Source organism: Microcaecilia unicolor, chromosome 12 (genome assembly GCF_901765095.1).
Source record: "Microcaecilia unicolor chromosome 12, aMicUni1.1, whole genome shotgun sequence".
In the NCBI taxonomy this organism is placed as follows: Eukaryota; Metazoa; Chordata; class Amphibia; order Gymnophiona; family Siphonopidae; genus Microcaecilia; species Microcaecilia unicolor.
Window position 1 is genome coordinate 96,642,920 of NC_044042.1, and position 20,301 is coordinate 96,663,220.

General features: G+C 44.5%; 1 protein-coding gene across 1 annotated transcript in view; it reads left to right on the top strand.

The window, feature by feature from the left end:
* ATP6V0A1 (ATPase H+ transporting V0 subunit a1) overlaps positions 1-20,301 on the top strand; it is a 251,391-nt gene that overhangs the window by 77,616 nt on the left and 153,474 nt on the right. Inside the window, 2 exon segments of the mRNA XM_030220840.1 lie at positions 5,497-5,579; positions 15,713-15,806. Coding sequence (XP_030076700.1) covers positions 5,497-5,579; positions 15,713-15,806 — 177 coding nt within the window.

Here is a 20,301-nt window from a genome sequence, read left to right on the forward strand (position 1 = left end):
AAATCTTGCCTCACCAATCTATTACATTTCTTTGAAGGGGTGAATAAACGTGGATAAAGGTGAGCCGGTCGATATTGTATATCTGGGTTTTCAAAAGGCGTTTGACAAAGTACCTCATGAAAGACTCCAGAGGAATTTGGAGAGTCATGGGACAGGAGGTAGTGTCCAATTGTGGATTAAAAACTGGTTAAAAGATAGAAAACAGAGAGTAGGGTTAAATGGTCAGTATTCTCTATGGAGAAGGGTAGATAGTGGAGTTCCCCAGGGATCTGTGCTGGGATACAGTTCTCAGACTTCTGAGGCAGGCCTTGCAGCTGAAACACAGTGCTGTGTTGAGTCCACCTTTTATCAATAAATTCTCTATTCATACATTTTGGAGTTCTCGTCGTTTGTCCTGTGGAAGCCAAAGTCCAACTCCCACTATTTTGATTCCTTCCCTATGTGAAACCCAGATTGTACAGGATCTAGGTTCTTTACCAACTCTAAATGTTCTCAACTATCAAAAGCTTGAGCACACAGCCAGACTTTGAAGAGCTTCTGAAATCATACATAATCCTTGTCTTTTCAGCAATGAATTCCATAACATAGGACCTGCCATTAAAAAGTAGATTTTCTAATACGAAATGAATTCCTTTAAAAGAAGGGATATTCAGCAACTTCAAAGTGCTATGATCTTCGGTTTGGTAAATAAGGTACTAATTGATCCTGAAGGACCTTAAAAATTAAAGTACAGATCTTACATTCCAACCTCTGTGCTATAGGCAACCCATGCAGATCTGACAGAACTGTCAAATATGCTAGGAGATCATATCCTGTAACCAGATGTGCTGCAGCGTTCTGAGCCAATTGTAATGAATGTAAAACTGTTGCGGATTTATAGCAAAACAGTTTAAATAGGGAGCTAAATTTAAGACAGGGACCACCTTGGTTTTGGCTAGAGATGTAATTTTTGTTGATGCAATGAGGAAGATTCTAGGGTAGCGGAATGCTGCCACTTCTAGTAAGTTAAATGACTCTGAGAGATACCAGCCACTTAAGCCCACAAGATTGCAGCACATTTTAAAGAAGTCTGTAATTTTAACCGTGCAAAAACCAAAACATTTAAATTGAAATTTCTTGCTATGTACTTCACAGGTTCCATGCAGGCACATGTGCCTGTTGCTGGTCATACGTTCCACCAGTGGTAGAAGGCACATGTATATTTACACCTGCTCTGGAGAAAGCATAAACACATGCGAGTTCAATATTCATGCCCTCTTCCCTGCTAGGTACCTTGAAGATCAAAGGTCTTCCAAATGTTAAAAGAACTGTTTTTTAATATTAGGCTTCAAACAGCTGCATAACCTTAGATAAGTAAGTTAAATGGAGGAGTAGCCTAGTGGTTAAAGCACCAATCTGATAGTGGAGCCAAGTTTAAATTGTGCTGTTACTGCTTGTTATCTTGGCCAAGTTACTTAACCCTCCATTACCTCCAGTACAAAAAAATTAGATATAAGTCCTCTAGAGATGGAGAAAATACCTAGAGGAGCATAATCGAAAGTGCCATCTCCGTGCGAAGGGGCGGGGACAAGGCGCCCAGCTCAAAAACAAACATCCAAGGCATTGGGTCATGGGAGGGGCCAGGATTCGTAGTGCACTGGTCCCCCTCACATGCCAGGACACCAACTGGGCACCCTAGGGGGCACTTTTACAAATTAAAAAAAAAAAAATTAAAATAGCTCCCAGGTGCATAGCACCCTTCTCTTGTGTGCTGAGCCCCCAAAAACCCACTGCCCACAAGTCTACACCATTACCATAGCCCTAAGGGGTGCAGGGGGGCACCTACATGTGGGTACAGTGGGTTTTGGGTTTTTTTGGAGGGCTCAACATTAACCAGCACAAGTGGGAACAGGTGGGGGGGGGGGGGTGGGCATGGGTCCGCCTGCCTGATGTCCACTGCACCCACTAACAACTGCTCCAAGGGACCTGCATACTGCTGTCAGGGAGCTGGGTATGACATTTGAGGCTCGCATACAGGCTGTCAAAAAAAGTTTTTAAAGTTATTTTTTGTGGTGGGAGGGGGTTAGTGACCACAGGAGGAGTCAGGGGAGGTCATCTCCGATTTCCTCCGGTGGTCATCTGGCCAGTTGGGGCACTTTTTTGGGACTTGGATTGTGAAAAAAAAGGGTCCAGCAAAAACGACCCAAATTCTTGCTTCTGCCGCCCTTTTTTTTCGATTATTGGCTGAAGGCGCCCATCTCTCCTCGGCCGATAAACACGCCCCAGTCCAGCCTTCACCACGCCTCTGACACACCCCGTCAACTTTGTTCGTTCCCGCGACGGAGTGCAGTTGAAAACGCTCAAAATTGGCTTTCGATTATACCGATTTGGGCGCCTTTGCGAGATGGGCGCCCATCTCCCAATTTGGGTCAAAATATGGGCACCCATCACTTTTGAAAATAAGGCTGCTAGTGTACTTGAATGTAACTCACCTTGAGCTACTATTGAAAAGGTGTGAGTTCAATCTAAATAAGAAATAATATATAAAAATTGGAGGTGTAACACACTAGCTAAATGATGCCAGGATGACATATTTGTCTCAGATTAGAGAAGAGCCAACCGGTGGAAATGCTTATTCTGCACATGGCAGAAGACCTTTTGTACATGCTTCACAGAAAGAGTTTTAAGCATTTATGGAATTTAGGCTAGTTAAAGAAACCAGCAGAAGAAGGCGTGTTTTGACCCAGCTGATGATCAAAGGAGATGTCAATTTAATGGCCAGTATGTGCCCCAAGATAAAGCTGGTAGTGCGTTGTTTAAAATTAAGCTTGTTCCTTCCTTGTATTGAATTATTTTGATTAAACTACTCTTTAACATTGAATAGCATGTCCTCTGCCCAGTGCCTACAGGGAAACACAAAGATATTTTTGGCTCTGGTGCTCCTTGGGCCCTTTTGAAAAATAGCTACTTGGTAGAGCCGACAGTCGTCTGTGCTCAGATCCTGGGTCATTAAATATAGATTAGTGTGTGTGTGTTCCTTAAGCATCAGTTCTTGGTTTGGTTCTTTCTAATATTTTCTAAGGGATATTGTGGAAGGGCTGTCTGGTAATCTGAAAATGATTTGCCATATGATTCTTCTATCAGTGACTAGTGCGCAATGGTAGATTGCCCGGGGGGTGTGTGTGTGCTTTTTTTGGTGTGCATTTAATTTATAGAACAAACTACGGAGCCAGATTTGAATGGAATGCTTCCATAATAATTTTAAGAAACTGTTAAAGACTTATTTTTTGTTTGAGATTTTGGGATCTCGCTGTCTGAGGCTGGTGGTTGTTTTCATTCCTCAAGGCATTTTAAGGGTGTCTTAAAAGGTGTTCGTAAAAAGTTGTTTAATTAGGGTAATGGGGGTGGAGGGAATTTTGATTGTGGCCTTGAGCATGTGCTTAGGTCTTTTCTATTTTATACTGGCATTCCTTTAAGTTGTTTTTAAGTTTTGTAATTGTACACTGTTTAAGCCTAGCGGCATATCAAATATGTGAATAAACTAAACTAAGGTTTCCTTTTTTAAAATGATACCAAAATCTGCAATAGGGTGGATACTCCTAGAGGTATGAACAACATGAAAAGACATCTAGCAAAGCTTGAAGAATGTTCTAAAATTATTTAATGCTAAAATAAAAATGCAGGGTTGTGCATTTGAGCTGCACAAAATCAAGAAAATGATAGTGTATAGGGGATGAATTACTTCTGTGCACAAAAGAAGAACGGAACTTTGAGGTGATTGTATCTGATGATCTTAAAGTAGCCAGACAGGTAGAAAAGGCAACAGCAAAAGTCAGAAGGATTCTTGGATGCATAGGGAGAATGGCTGGCAGGGAAAAAAGAGGTGATAGTGCCTCTGTATCTGGTGAGGCCCCATTTAGAGTACTGTGTACAATTCTGGAGACCACACCGTCAAAAAGATAAACAGGATAGAGTCAGTCCACAGAGTGGCTACTTGGCCAAGTCATTTAACCATCCAAACTTAGATTGTGAGTTTTTAGGATTTAAGGACTGCACAGCCTATGTGTGCTGAAATGTCTGAAGGCAGGCATCCAGTAGGAAAGCTTTGTCTTGAGGGGGACCAAGTATGCCCCAGTGAATTCTAGTGTTTTGCTTGGGACCAGAGTGGATTTCCCCTCATTGAAGAAGTCCAAAGCTTGATGTTTGAAAGGAAGGATATATCTTCTTGTGGCATCTGTGCAGAGACAAGTTAGTCAGCTAAATAGGGAAAGAGAAAGATGTCAAATTTCCTGGGTTGCTACTACCAGCAGGCATTTCTGAAGACTGCACATCAGTAGGAGTAGGAAGGATAGGATCTCATATTAGTAGTGGTGATTCTGGAATGTAAAACAGAGGGATTTCCAATGAAGAGGGTGCATTGGAATGTGGGTATGTGTGTCTTGAGGTCTAGGAAAGCTAGCCAGCTGTTCAGACAGGAGAGTGGTAGGATGGCTCCTAGTGTTTGTTTTGATCTTTTCTTTTTTGATGAACCTTTAAGTTTGGGATGGACATTAGACCTGATTTTTTTGTGGATGGGGAAATACCTGGAGTAGAATCCTTGACCCTTTTCTTGGTCTGACAACTGTTTGATTGGAATGGGATCTGTATTTCCTCACTGAGAATGCTCTTCCAATGTGGGCGTGCAGTCCTGAACTGGAAGGAGTATAACGAAAACTCAATGCAGAATGTACTTTATATATGGAGTTTTGATTATGGTTCTTGTCTTTAAATCCTGTAATATTGTTCATTGGCTGTAATACAAAATGTATTAACTGTGATTACATTTTGTATTGTGCATATAAAAAAAAATAAAAAAGATTCCTCATCAATGATGTGAAAGACATATCAAATTACAGGAAGCATTTGGTTGCATATATTGTTGCTAAAGGTGGTATAACCAGTTACTAAGTTTAGGAGACACTTTTTCAGGTGGGTAATATGTTTGGATAACTGTGTTCCTTAAATGAAGGTTATAATATAAAAGCTATGTTATGTGTTTACTCAGGTTCCCTTTGTCAAATATTTACATTTTATTTAAAGATTGCAAATCATTCAGTGTAACATATATGGAAAAATAGGAGAAATCGGAAGGGGGTTAAAGCTTTTTCACATCATTGTGAGTGTCACTTTTGCCTGGTAACTGGGACCTCTTGCTCCCAAGTGCTATTAATGCAGCTTTGACAGCATTCCCAGCTGGCCCAAGAATTAAACCCAATTGATCTGAATTGCAGCACATAGTACTTATAATTGAACCAGTGGATTGGCACAACTATTTCTTTTTAGAACTGGGCTGTAATAGTAAATGGAGAGAATATGGTCTGAAAGTTTTGTTTATAGCACTCCAAGACAGGTAGGTGGAAGGGTTTGCTCTGCCAAGCAGCTTTTTCAAATGAGGAGATGATTTACAGTTATCTTGAACATATATTCACTAGCCCCCTGATATGACGTACTTTGGACTTTTTTTTTTTTTCTTTTCAGGGTGACTATGTGCACAAATCAGTATTTATTATATTCTTCCAAGGAGACCAGCTGAAGAACAGAGTTAAGAAGATCTGTGAGGGGTAAGAAAACACTGAGTGACACCCTCTTATAATATGCATCTGCTGTTTTATAAAGGCTCTTCTCAAAACTGCGTAAATGTACTCATTTGATTTGAAACTGAAGGAATAGTTACAAATTGCAATCTGAAGATGTAATTGCTCAATTTGACAAATTGAAGAGTAGTAATCTCCTGGACCAGATGATATTCATTTTCAAGAACTGATAGAATTGAAAAATGAACTTATGGAACTATTGTTAGTAATATGTAATTTATCTTTAAAATCAAGCATGGTTCCTGAAGATTGGAGGGTGGCCAGTGTAACTCTGATTTTTCTAAAAGGTTCATGGGTACTATATTATCACGTGAACATGGGTACTATATTATCATTATTGTGATTTATATACTGATAGTATCCACTAAAGCCTAAATCAAGTTGGGTGTGGAAATGTAAAATCGCTTGAATACAGAATACAAAATATTTCCACAAACTGAAAATGCCCTAGTTAGCTTATATGTATACCAGTAATAGTCCCAACATGTATGAATGATGTAGCTCCAAAACGGAAGGAAAAAGGCCCCAAAGAGCTCTTAGATCGTAAAAATCTGCCAGAGCTAACCAGATCAAAATGATCTTCTCTTCATCATTGGCCAGAAAAAAACTTCCAATTGTGAAATACTTCCTACAATTCTGATAATTTTTAATTTTTTTATTCCCTTTTGTTTGCTTATTCTCACTTACTTTTGCTTAATAAAGCATTTTTGCATTGATTCCGCTCAAATAGCGCTTGTCTAAATGACATAGGAAACCAAAGGGGGACTACAATGATACCCATCAATAAGAATGGTAGTATCCTGCAGACACTTAACCTTTCTATGTTGGCACTATCTGTTGTCAGCACTGGGAGATCATGTGCTATACCAAGCTTTCTTCACCCCCTTGCCCCAAGCCCACGGTGGCCAGTGTTTCACGTTGCTGCTTCAGGGTCTTGGTGGCAGGGCTGCTTCTAAGGGTGAAAAGAAAAACACACAGTTACTACCACCTCACACCCCGCTGCAAAAAAAATCCGAAGTGCACGCAATTTTAATACTTGGAACAGTCACAGATCTGCTTTGAGTGCTAGCATATTCCAGTTTATAAATTCAAAATAAATAACTTTTTTCTACCTGTCTGGGCATTTTATTTTTCCATCACATTGTGCCCAGTTTCTTTTCTGCTTCACTGTCTTCTGCTAATTTTGTTTCCAGCAGCTGCTCTCCATTCGTTGTTTTTTACTTTCTCCTACTGTCTTGTTTGATTCCCTCACTACACCTGTCTCTTGTTAAGTGCTGTCCTCTATTTGTTTTCTTTTCTACCTCTGTCCACTCAAATTCACCCTCTTGCTCTACTTCTTTTAACTTTTCATGTACATCAACTTTGTCTCTTTCTCTTGTCCCCTAGCTCTCACATTTCCATCTCGTTCATTTCCCAGCCTCCTTTTTCCCTTTTATCTTTCATCCACTCCCCATTACCATGTTTCTATCCTCTTCTCACTCATCTCCTTGACAACCCTCCCATAGCCTCTCCTACGTGGATCCACCATTCCTAACATCTCCCCTCCCTCGATGCATGGTGCCGGGAGCTCCAGGGCATCGAGGGAATCGGCACCCAAGAAGTGTCGACTCTGGGAGGACCGCTCCCCCTTCATACAAGAAATGCCGACGTGTTGGTCTCTCAGCAGCCCGGTTCCTGCTCCCTAGCCCCAGGCGACTCTGTCATCGGCTTCTCCACTGGCTCCGCAGCCTTTTCCGATGGTGGCTCTCGACAAAGCGCATTCGGGCCTTGCTTCCAGAGCTTCTGGAAGGAATGCTGCGTCAATCTGTATTGAGGCGGGTTCGGTCTCAGAAGTCAGTGAGTGAAGTGCTCTCCGACACGGAAGAGGAACGCTTTTAAGAATCAGAGGAAGATCCCAGATACTTCTCCTCAGATGAGTCCTTTGGGATTCCCTCAGAACCTTCCCCTCCATCTGAAAGGAGATTGTCTCCTGAGAGCCTCTCCTTTTCATCTTTTGTTCGGGAAATGGCTCAGGCCATTCCATTCCTCGTGGACGTGGAGGATGAGCCCAGGGCTGAGATGCTTGAGGTCCTGGACTACACCTCTCCACCTAGACAGGCAGTGACTGCTGCTTTGCATAAGGTACTCAGGGAAGTCCTTATGTGAAACTGGGCGTCCCCTCTGTCTCTCCCCGTTGTCCTGAAGACAGATTCCCAGTACCGGATCCATGGGGAGCCTGGGTTGATGAAGTTTCAGTTACCCCACAACTCCATGGAGGTGGACTCCGCTCTCAAGAGAGCCAAGAGTGCTAGGGACTATTCTTTGGCGCCCCCAGAGAAGCTAGGACCTTGGATTCTTTTGGGAGAAAGATGTATCAGGCCGCCATGCTCGCTGCCCGTATTCAGTCATACCAGCTCTTCACGATCATCCACTTGCGAACTCGATGCAGCAGCTGTCTACTTTGGTTGATGTCCTCCCTCCAGAGGAGACCGAACCCTTTCACCAGCTGGTCAAGCAGCAGAAGACGTGTCATAAATTCTTGGCCGGGGGCACTTACGACACTTGTGATGTTGCATCTAGGATCTTGGGTCAAGGTATGGCAATGCATAGACTCTCATGGCTGCATGTTTCTGACCTGGACCATTTGGTCCAGCAGAGGATTGCAGATGTTCCTTGCCGGGGGATAATCTTTTTGGAGAGAAGGTGGCAGATTTGGTTGACCAGATCAAGAAGCATACTGATGCTATGGCTTCTCTCTCCCGCTGGGTGCCTTCTGCTACGGCCTCAACTAGGAGGTGTTTTGGTGGGTCCCGGAGTGGTTCCTATGCCTATTCTAGGCGTAGGTACACTCCAGCGTCTCGCCAGCCTACTCAGGCTCAGCCCCAGCGCGCTCATTCTTGTCAACAGCATGCGCTCAAGGTCCTTGCTGCTCCCCAGCAAAAACCAGAGATGGGTTTTTGACTGGCTGCAGCAGAGCATAGCCACCATAAAAGTGTCCATGCTGGTTGACTTGCCGGTTTGGGGGGAAGTTAATGTTTTTTCACCAAAAATGGCCTCTCATAACCTCTGACCGGTGGGTTCTTCAAATAGTCCGGCTAGGATACACCCTCAATTTGCTGTCCAGACCGCCAAATTGCCCACCAAGAGCTCATTCATAGTAACATAGTACCATAGTAGATGACGGCAGAAAAAGACCTGCACGGTCTATCCAGTCTGCCCAACAAGATAAACTCATACAGTGGTGGAAATAAGTATTTGATCCCTTGCTGATTTTGTAAGTTTGCCCACTGACAAAGACATGAGCAGCCCATAATTGAAGGGTAGGTTATTGGTAACAGTGAGAGATAGCACATCACAAATTAAATCCGGAAAATCACATTGTGGAAAGTATATGAATTTATTTGCATTCTGCAGAGGGAAATAAGTATTTAATCCCTCTGGCAAACAAGACCTAATACTTGGTGGCAAAACCCTTGTTGGCAAGCACAGCGGTCAGACGTCTTCTGTAGTTGATGATGAGGTTTGCACACATGTCAGGAGGAATTTTGGTCCACTCCTCTTTGCAGATCATCTCTAAATCATTAAGAGTTCTGGGCTGTCGCTTGGCAACTCGCAGCTTCAGCTCCCTCCATAAGTTTTCAATGGGATTAAGGTCTGGTGACTGGCTAGGCCACTCCATGACCCTAATGTGCTTCTTCCTGAGCCACTCCTTTGTTGCCTTGGCTGTATGTTTTGGGTCATTGTCGTGCTGGAAGACCCAGCCACGACCCATTTTTAAGGCCCTGGCGGAGGGAAGGAGGTTGTCACTCAGAATTGTACGGTACATGGCCCCATCCATTCTCCCATTGATGCGGTGAAGTAGTCCTGTGCCCTTAGCAGAGAAACACCCCCAAAACATAACATTTCCACATCCATGCTTGACAGTGGGGACGGTGTTCTTTGGGTCATAGGCAGCATTTCTCTTCCTCCAAACACGGCGAGTTGAGTTCATGCCAAAGAGCTCAATTTTGTCTCATCTGACCACAGCACCTTCTCCCAATCACTCTCGGCATCATCCAGGTGTTCACTGGCAAACTTCAGACGGGCCGTCACATGTGCCTTCCGGAGCAGGGGGACCTTGCGGGCACTGCAGGATTGCAATCCGTTATGTCGTAATGTGTTACCAATGGTTTATGTGGTGACAGTGGTCCCAGCTGCCTTGAGATCATTGACAAGTTCCCCCCTTGTAGTTGTAGGCTGATTTCTAACCTTCCTCATGATCAAGGATACCCCACGAGGTGAGATTTTGCGTGGAGCCCCAGATCTTTGTCGATTGACAGTCATTTTGTACTTCTTCCATTTTCTTACTATGGCACCAACAGTTGTCTCCTTCTCGCCCAGCGTCTTACTGATGGTTTTGTAGCCCATTCCAGCCTTGTGCAGGTGTATGATCTTGTCCCTGACATCCTTAGACAGCTCCTTGCTCTTGGCCATTTTGTAGAGGTTAGAGTCTGACTGATTCACTGAGTCTGTGGACAGGTGTCTTTCATACAGGTGACCATTGCCGACAGCTGTCTGTCATGCAGGTAACGAGTTGATTTGGAGCATCTACCTGGTCTGTAGGGGCCAGATCTCTTACTGGTTGGTGGGGGATCAAATACTTATTTCCCTCTGCAGAATGCAAATAAATTCATATACTTTCCACAATGTGATTTTCCGGATTTAATTTGTGATGTGCTATCTCTCACTGTTACCAATAACCTACCCTTCAATTATGGGCTGCTCATGTCTTTGTCAGTGGGCAAACTTACAAAATCAGCAAGGGATCAAATACTTATTTCCACCACTGTATGTGCTACTTTTTGTGTATACCTTACCTTGATTTGTACCCGTCCCCTTCAGGGCACAGACCGTACAAGTCTGCCCAGCACTATCCCTGCCTCCCAACCACCAGCCCCACCTCCCACCACCGGTTCTGGCACAGACCGTATAAGTCTGCCCAGCACCATCCCCACCTCCCAACCACCAGTCCCGCCTCCCACCACCGGCTCTGGCACAGACCGTGTAAGTCTGCCCAGCACCATCCCTGCCTCCCGCCACCGGTTCTGCCACCCAATCTCGGCTAAGCTCAGGCAGGTCCTTGCAGAGGAACTCTCCATCCTTCTACAGGCCCATTCGGTCAAACCCGTTCCACCAGATTCTATTCCAGGTACTTCCTTGTGCAGAAGAAAACAGGGGGGATGAGTCTCATCCTAGACCTAAGAGCCCCTGAAATTCCTAGTTCGAGAAAAGTTCAGGATGGTTTCCCTGGGCACCCTTCTCCCCATGATTCAGGAAAAGGATTGGCTATGTTCTCTGGACTTAAAGGGTGCTTATACTCGTATCCTGATACCTTCAGTTCACAGAAAGTATCTTCGATTTTGGCTGGGAATGCAGAACTTCCAGTACCACGTGCTGCCCTTTGGTCTAGAGTCAGCTTCCAGAGTATTCACAAAATACCTAGCAGTAGTTGCTGTGTCGCTACGCAGGCTGGGAGTGCACGTGTTTCCTTATCTCGACGATTGGCTAGTGAAGAGCAGTTTGGAGGCCGGTGCTCTAGAGTCCATATGGATGACTGTTCAGGTGCTGGAACTTTTAGGATTCGTAATAAATTACCCCAAGTCCCATGTCACTCCCGTTCAAAAATTGGAATTCATTGGAGCATTGCTCAACACGAGAACAGTTCAAGCCTATCTTCCTGAGACCCAGGCTGACAACCTTCTGTCCCTAGTGTCCAAGGTTCGAATGTCTCAGCAAATCACAGCTCGGCAGATGTTGAGACTCTTGGGGCACATGAGATCTGCTCAATGGACCCTAGCTTATCAGTGGCTTCAGGCCACGGGGAACCTAGAAGATGTCATCCAGGTGTTCACCAACTTTGCACTTTCTCTTCAGTGGTGGACGATTCGATCCAATTTGACTATGGGACACCCATTCCAAATTCCTCAGCCACGAAAGGTGCTGATGACGGATGCATCGCTCCTGGGGTGGGGGGGTTCATGTAGATGGGCTTCTCACTCAGGGAGCCTGGTCCCCTCAGAAGACAGCTCTTCATCAACCTCCTGGAGCTCCGAGCGATTTGGAACGCACTGAAGGCTTTCAGAGATTGGCTATCCAGCCAAATTATCTTGATTGAAACAATCAGGTTGCACTGAACTACACCAACAAGCAGGGAGGCACCAGATCTCACCCTCTGTGTGAGGAAGCCATCCAGATGTGGCTTTGGGCATGCCGTCACGGCATGTTTCTCCAAGCCACTTATGTGGCAGGCGTAAACTACAGTCTGGCCGACAGGTTGAGCAGGATTATGTAACCTCACGAATGGTCACTGAATATGAGGGTAGCCTGTGAGATCTTCCAAGTGTGGGGCACCCCCTCAGTGGACCTTTTTGCCACTCAGCTCAATCACAAGGTCCCTCAGTTCTGTTCCAAACTTTAGGCCCACGACAGACTAGCATTGGATGCCTTTCTCCTGCATTTAGGAACAGGCCTTTTGTATGCGTATCCTCTCATACTTCTGGTGGGGAAAACTTTGCTGAAACTCAAGCAAGACCATGGAACAATGATCCTGATTGTGCCATACTGGCCGTGACAGATCTGGTTCCCTCTTCTTCTAGAGTTGTCTTCCGAACAACCCTGGAGATTGGAGTGTTTCCCGACCCTCATCACACAGAACGAGGGATCGTTTCTACATCCCAACCTCCAATCTCTGGCTTTCACAGCCTGGATGTTGAGAGCCGAGAATTTTGTTTTCTTAGGTCTTTTGGAGGGTGTCTCCCGGGACTAAGAGGAGTTGCTGTTTCAAATGGAGGAGGTTTGCAATCTGGTGTGACAGCAAGGCCTGCTTGAATACCTTCTACACTTATCAGAGTCTGGTCTGAAGACTAACTCCATAAGGGTTTACCTTGGTGCAATTAGTGCTTATTATCAACGTGTAGAAGGTAAGCCTATGTCTGGGCAGCCTTTAGTTCGTTTCACGAGGGGTTTGCTTTTGTCAAAGCCCCCAGTCAAACCTCCACCAGTGTCATGGGACCTCAGCGTCATTCTCACCCAGCTGATGAAAGCTCCTTTTGAGCCACTGAATTCCTGCCATCTGAAGTACTTGACCTGGAAGGTCATTTTCTTGGTGGCTGTTAATTCAGATTGTAGGGTTAGTGAGCTTCAGGCCCTAGTAGTGGATGCACCTTATACTAAGTTTCATCACAACAGAGTTCCTGCCACAGGTGGTGTCGAAGTTCCATTTGAACCAGTCGATTGTCTTGCCAACATTTTTTCCCCGTCCTCATGCCCACCCTGGTGAAAGCAGCTTGCACACCTTGGACTGCAAGAGAGCATTGGCCTTTTACATGGAGCGGACAAAGTCTACACGTTCACATCACACTCTACTGCCTTGATCAGGACACCCGACGACAGTCAGTTTGGGCAGTCAGTGCTTCAGAATCTCTTTGGGGTTTAGAATGCAACTCCACCCCCCTAGGCCCGTTTTGTTCTGTTCCAGGCTGCACTCTCAGCTAGTTTGTATATAGTCTTCAGGTGAATCTTTGTTACTTCCTCGCTGTTGCAAGGCCCAGTTGGCCAGTGTTTATTGTTTTGGGTGAGCCTGGATACTAGGGATACCCCAAATGTGAGAATAATACAGCCTGCTTGTCCTTGGAGAAAGCGAAGATACTTACCTGCAGCAGGTATTCTCCGAGGACAACAGGCTGATTATTCTCCCAAACCCGTCCACCTCCCCTTGGAGTTGTCTTCTCTATCTATCTTTTACTGTTGACTGAACTGAGGAGCTTGGCTGCGCAGCAGGCAGGAAGGCACTCGGTGCATGCGCAGTCAGACACTCTGTGTACTAGAAGGCTGCAGCAAACTTTTTTGCTATTTTGAATGCCTGTTCCCAGTCCGGCGCTGATCGCTGACCCAAATGTGAGAATAATCAGCCCACTATCCTCGGAAAATATCTACTACAGGTAAGTATCTTCGCTTCCTTCCCATTTGCATTTGCAGACATCCTTGACTCAATTTAAAATAGATTTGAAAAGTTATCTCTTCTTAGATGCTTATACTTGAGGCGCTAGCCTAGATGCAAATTCTGCGAAGCACTGAAGTTACCTTGTGTGTATCCGTCCCCCTGCTTTTTTGTTACACATTGTAGTTCGGCCTCCTTTTTCCCTTACTATGTTGTATTATTCCTTCACTTCACTTCCCTTCTTTTATTATTTTTATTACTTTTAGAGTGTAAACTGTCTTGATGGCAGAATCATAGAGCGTGATAAACTGTGTAATAAACTTGGAAACTTGGTTTGATATATTGCCCTTAAGATAGCTTTCAGAGCAGTTTTCAGTGATCCATCTCTCCCTCCCTATCCTGCCCCTCCCTTGAATCGGATATCTCTCTCTCTCTCTTCTGTTACCCTATCCTCAAGTCCAACATCTCTTCCTCCCAACACTCCCTACATCTCTCACTTCTGTTTCCTGTTGTCCAGCTGCAGCATCACTCACTCACTCACACTCTCTCTTTCCCCCACCCCCCCTCACTTGGCCACAGTCTGCCATCTACCCCTTCCTTCCTCAACCCCCTTTTCCTGAGTCTACCTTTATTTGTTTACAAAAGTTGCTGCTGCTGGTGATTCACATACGCTGCCTGGCTGTTGGGCGCAGTGTCTACTGCAGCCCACCTGCTCTAATGTAACATCCTATTTCCTCAGAGTCAGGCCACAACAGAGAGAAGATGGCAGGGCCGGTGGCCAGGCAGTGTTGGCCGGAGGGGGGGGGGGGGGGGGAGATGAAAGGAGAGATGCTGAAGAGAGAGGCGGCAGTGAAGCTCTGGAGAGAGGGACTTGGAGGACAAGTAGGCCTCCCAGTGGCAAAATGCCATTCCCTCAAAAGTACCGCCTGAATCCGCTGCCTAAGTTTACCTAATTATAGGGCTGCCCCTGGTAATGTGCACAACCCCCAACGTCAGGGCAGCTCAAAGCCTTACTTCTCCTATAGTCCAGCATCTCCACTTTCTTTCCCTTCTCTCTCTAGTTTCCAGCACCTAGGATCTCCCCTTCTTCTTTCCTCCTACTAGTCTCTTGCTGCTACTGCTGCCACTTAGCAGAAATGGCAAGGAGATTCAGCACCAGCGCTGTGCCATACTCAATCACTGCAGTGTTCTGTTCCTTCCGACAGAGGACTTCCTGTCTGAGGTGCGGAATGCAGCAGCACTTGAGTGCAGGCTGTACTTAAAGGTTCCGTGCCGTCGCTGAATCCCCTTGCCTCTTCTGCCCAGAAAGAGGGATGGCAGAGGCAGCAGCGGGTGGAAGGGAAAAGTGAGGAAATGAGAGCGATGCTCTCCTACTTCTGCACTGCCACTCCACTGAAATACTGCCACACTAGATGAATGCCTAGCCACAGTAACAGCCTAATGGAGTAGGGTAAAAAGGATGGCACTTCCAATAACATAAGGGAATCAAAAGCTTTGTGCAACAACAACTAAGCTCTTCATTAAAAAAACGTTCTTATGAAGAACTTAGTTGTTGCACGACCACAATCAGCATTGCATATTTGAAGACTAACCAGATACAGTGTCCTAATAGACCTTTCTTCATACATCATACATCATAGACTTCTGAAACAGGTGCTCAGTGCTGAAACACTATTCAGTGTCGAGTCTTCAAGGTTTATTTATTAGAATAAACATTGTGTGCAAAGAGGTTTTTGACTCCTTTGGATTATTGGAAGTGCCATCCTTTTTGGCCTACTCCATTAGACTGTTCCTGTTGTTTGTAGGGGTTGGTGTCCCTCCACTGTCTGTGGTTGAAAATGGTGACTTATGGTGCTGTAACCCAGAAGGTACTGATTTGTTAAGTTGGAAACTCATAGAGGAGGAGGAAACTGCCAGACAAAAAAAAAATGGATATCGACAACTGTATGTTTATCTATCTATCTATCTATCTATCTATCTATCTATCTATCTATCTATCTATCTATCTATCTATCTATCTATCTATCTATCTATCTATCTATCTATCTATCTATCTATCTATCTATCTATCTATCTATCTATCTATCATTCGTGGATGACTTAGCTTAACTCTAAGATCTTTCTCAAATGCTATATCTTTCAGGTTCCGTGCCTCCCTCTATCCCTGTCCTGAAACACCTCAGGAGAGAAAAGAAATGGCATCTGGAGTCGCCACCAGGATTGATGATCTTCAGATGGTATAACTGAAAAACTATTATTCATTGTTATTTAATATAATCCAAACAGGCTCTCATTTATGTTAAGAAAGCAACAATTAAAACAGTGGGCCATTCTTGGGTTCTGATTATTAGTGCATCTTTGGCCAAGGTGGCTTATTGTCCTATGCGTTAGCTTAACTAGCTATATTTAGGTAATGCAGGGACCGAGGTGAAAATAACCAGTTGGACTAAAGATCTTTGACTGGAAATTTTGAAGTCTGTAATTTAACAACAAGATGACGATGTGAGAATGTAAATGAAGTTGGGTTTCTTAAAATGATTACCATAGTTGGTCTAAATATATTTGCCTTTTTGAAGGACTCTCAAGATATTGTAACATGGGTAACTCATGACATTTTCAGTTTTAAAATCTGCCCAATGTTCCATGGAAAAGAAAGGGTGGAGTTTGAGCAGAAGTCTTATAAAATACTTGCATAAGCAACTAAACTGCCTTGCAAAATGTGCAACTGTGTGGGAGCTCTTGGAAAGGCTATTTTCTAAAGGTATATAGGCACATAAGTTGCCTTTATAACATAACAAATGTCCAACCCAACAGGCAAACCCATTAAAGATATCAATAAAGCTGCTGGGGAAATTTATACCCCATATTCATGAATCACTGCAAACACTTCCATCCATATTTCATTTTCATATTAAAATGCTCCTATGTTCCTGCCAAGCCCAGGCACCTTGTTTATAGCATTTACTATACTGCCCCTCGAACCACAGGGCATCAAGGCAGTTTACTGTAAAGAAAAATGGCCAGCTATCGTGTGTGAACCCATGCTGACTTTGTCCCATTACAGTGTCTTTTTTTTTTCCTTGCATTCTACAAGCTGCTTTGAATTTGACGGTGATAATGTATATACTTTACCCTGCTTTCTCCTTAAACACACGTGGCTTTCTTTCGGCATTGTTGAAACTTCTCTACTGGATTCCCTGAGTGTCCTGTTTGAATATTACCCTTCAAGGATACTCCACTCTAAACCATGAGCTCCTGGGCGACTGTTGGCTCTCCCCCCACCCCATTCTAGTGTAAAAGCTGCTCTATCTCCTTTTTAAAAGGGGGTATGGTGGTGGTCTTCTGACCGCCCCCCCTCCACAACGAGTTAATTCTGCGGCTCCATAATGCCTATAAGTTGAGCTCTGGTAGAGGAACTGACAGTTCCTTTTTAGCTCAGCCTTTGGAGATTTCATGCTTGTTTCCTGCCTCAGTCTCCCCTGATGAACTCTGCCCTGAAGAGGAGATGTTTGCACTCTAGCTCAGATGTATGGTCTATTGCTTCCCTGTCTCCCTGTCAATCTGACAGTCATGTCAGGGCAGTCCCTTTCTGCACAGACTTAGGAGGAAGTGAAGGAGGAGGAGCTGTTTACAGAGGAATCTGATGATCCTACTGTGGTGCAGGTGTTTCATAAGGAAGAGTTTCCTTCCTTTATACCTAAGGCTTTCCAGTTTCTTAATATTTCTGCTTCTGATCTTGCTATACTTGCATCTGCTAATCCTAAAATGGCGAGCACTAGAAGACTGCCTAAGTGTTTTCCAGTACATGAGGCTATGGAGGAATTATCACTGCTCAATGGGTCACTCCGGGTGCTACCCTTTGGGTGGCGAAGGCTATGTCGCATCTGTACCCCATTTCCATGCCTGATATGGAAAAGCTTCGTTTGCCTAAAGTGGATTAGTTGGTGGCAGCAGTCACCAAAAAAAGTCCATGCTACCTATGGCGAGTTAAGATTTTGCTTGTAGTTTCAGAGTTGGTTAAATGCTTTTCCTAGTGTGGGAGCCAATGAGCAGCAGCGGGGCATGTGTGTTAGGTCCTCTGAGAGGGCCTATTTAGTGTTTTTATATTCTTATATACCTTGCATTTAGAGAGTTCTGAGTCCCCTCAGTTTGACAGAGGGTAGTTACTTAAAAAAAAAAACCACACACACCCTGAAAGTTTCCCTCACTTCATTTGTGGAACTTTTTTTGTTACTAGAAGTATATTTATATTGGCTGTACAGGCATTCCTTTTTTCCAGCATCTTTACAGATGTGTTTAGTATAGAGTCAAGCTTAGTGCTTTCGGCTTTCTGTTTCTGTGAGAAGTTTTACAACTGGAGGTTTTTTTTTAATTTTTTTTAGGCTAGTGTACTCTTCCCATTTTTCTCCTGGTCTCCATGGTAACCAAGGAAGAGTGGGGATGTGTTGCTATGCTGGAATTTTCTCCAGGTGCAGTGTTAGTGCTTTGAGAAGCAGAATAGTTTATTCTGGAAGGTGTCTGGCTTTCAACCTGAAGGTCACAGGTTCAAGGCTGGTTTGTGCATAATATTAGAAGCTGTGGAACTGAGTTGTATTTCAAATGGGGCATATTTTACTTCACTCTCCCTTGTTGTTTACCTTGAGAAGCAGTTCATTGCATGGCTGAACAGCTAACACTATGCTACAGTGCTAAAGGTTAGCTGTGTTGGTTTTCCACAGCAGCTCTGCTTTCTGGTATTGCGCATTGACACTGACCAAAACTATTGCATTCCAGCGCCAGCCGCCACTGTATCAGCAGCACCACTAGCTGTATGTTGTAGTTTGTCTACATGCTTCTATTGCTCTTTTGCACCTTTTCATTGTATTGGACAGCTAACGGTATTACAGAGCTACTTCACTGTAGATGCTAGGACTGGGTAGAGAGCCCTTGTACCACAACTGAGCACGGTGGATGAAGAGCAGCGCCGCACTTGGTCAGGCAACCGGACAACCCCTAACTTCACCTGGGAAGCGACCACCGTTCCCCAGGAGTTGAGCCACCTGGTGCAGGTGGCCACCAGGACTTCGGGATCCGGACGGGGTTGGGCAGCCACTGATCTGGCTAGTGGTAAGAGCTACCTAAGATGGCTGCTCCTCAGATGATCCTGCCAATATGGCTGCTGCCAGAAGAACAAGGTAGGGATGCAACAGTAGAGGAATAGCTTAATGGTTAAAGCAACTAGCTGAGAGTGAGCACAGAGATCTAGAATTTGCTGGTTCAAGTTGAACTGCAGCTTGTCATCAATAGTGCACAAGGCTACAAACAGCTATATTCTGCTACGCCATCTAGCTCTTGCTCTCAGCCACACTAGTTAGCTCCAGTGTGCAGCCATGCCAGTCAGTTCTAGTGCACAGCCACACCAGCCAATTCGTGACACTCTCAGCAAGAAGATATCTCTGGCTTAGGCATTGGTAAGCTGATGTGGCTTCTAAGTCATATTTACCAAGTTACCTTTTTAGAGGTAAACTTTTGTTTGCAGAAGATCTAGTGAAGTTGTGACTCCAAGTCTTAGAGCTTTGCCAGAGGACAGGCCTAAAGATTCTTTTAAATCTCATCTGAGGTTTAAAGGCCAAGTGCTACAGACCAGGCAAATCTAACTTTCAGAGTTTCCATTTCAACAAATACAAGCCTACTTTCATGCTGACAGAAAGAACTCAACTTCAAGCTCCAGGTCTACCAAGGCCTCCCGCACCTCCCAATGATGGGGTCTTGGTTCAGTCGTCAGGTTTCATAATAGCAGAGCACCTCTCCAGGTTCCGTGAGGAATGGACCAAAATTATCTCAGACCAATGTGTCGTGGAAATAATAAAGTAGGGTTACAAACTGGAATTCTCCCATTCCACTGCAGATTTTTTTCTTGGAATCTCCATGCAAGCTCCAGCCCAAATGTCAAGCAGCTCAAGTCACCTTGCAAACACTTTTTTATTTAGGCACAGAGACTGTCCCTAGTTGTGACTGGGGAATGGGAAATTATTCCATGTACTTTGCAGTTCCAAAGAAGGAGAATTCCTTCTAGTACATAAGTACATAAGTAATGCCATACTGGGAAAAGACCAAGGGTCCATCGAGCCCAGCATCCTGTCCACGACAGCGGCCAATCCAGGCCAAGGGCACCTGGCAAGCTTCCCAAACGAACAAACATTCTATACATGTTATTCCTAGAATTTTGGATTTTTCCAAGTCCGTTTAGTAGCGGTTTATGGACTTGTCCTTTAGGAAACCGTCCAACCCCTTTTTAAACTCTGCTAAGCTAACCGCCTTCACCACTTTCTCCGGCAACGAATTCCAGAGTTTAATTACACGTTGGGTGAAGAAAAAGTTTCTCCGATTTGTTTTAAATTTACTACACTGTAGTTTCATCGCATGCCCCCTAGTCCTAGTATTTTTGGAAAGAGTGAACAGACGCTTCACATCCACCTGTTCCACTCCACTCATTATTTTATATACCACTATCATGTCTCCCCTCAGCCGTCTCTTCTCCAAGCTGAATAGCCCTAGCCTCCTTAGTCTTTCTTCATAGGGAAGTCGTCCCATCCCCGCTATCATTTTAGTCGCCCTTCGCTGCACCTTTTCCAATTCTACTATATCTTTCTTGAGATGCGGCGACCAGAATTGAACACAATACCTAGGTTTCGACTTCAAAAGAGTCAACAGAGTGTTAAATGCTCAACATTTCATATTGGGAACATTGCA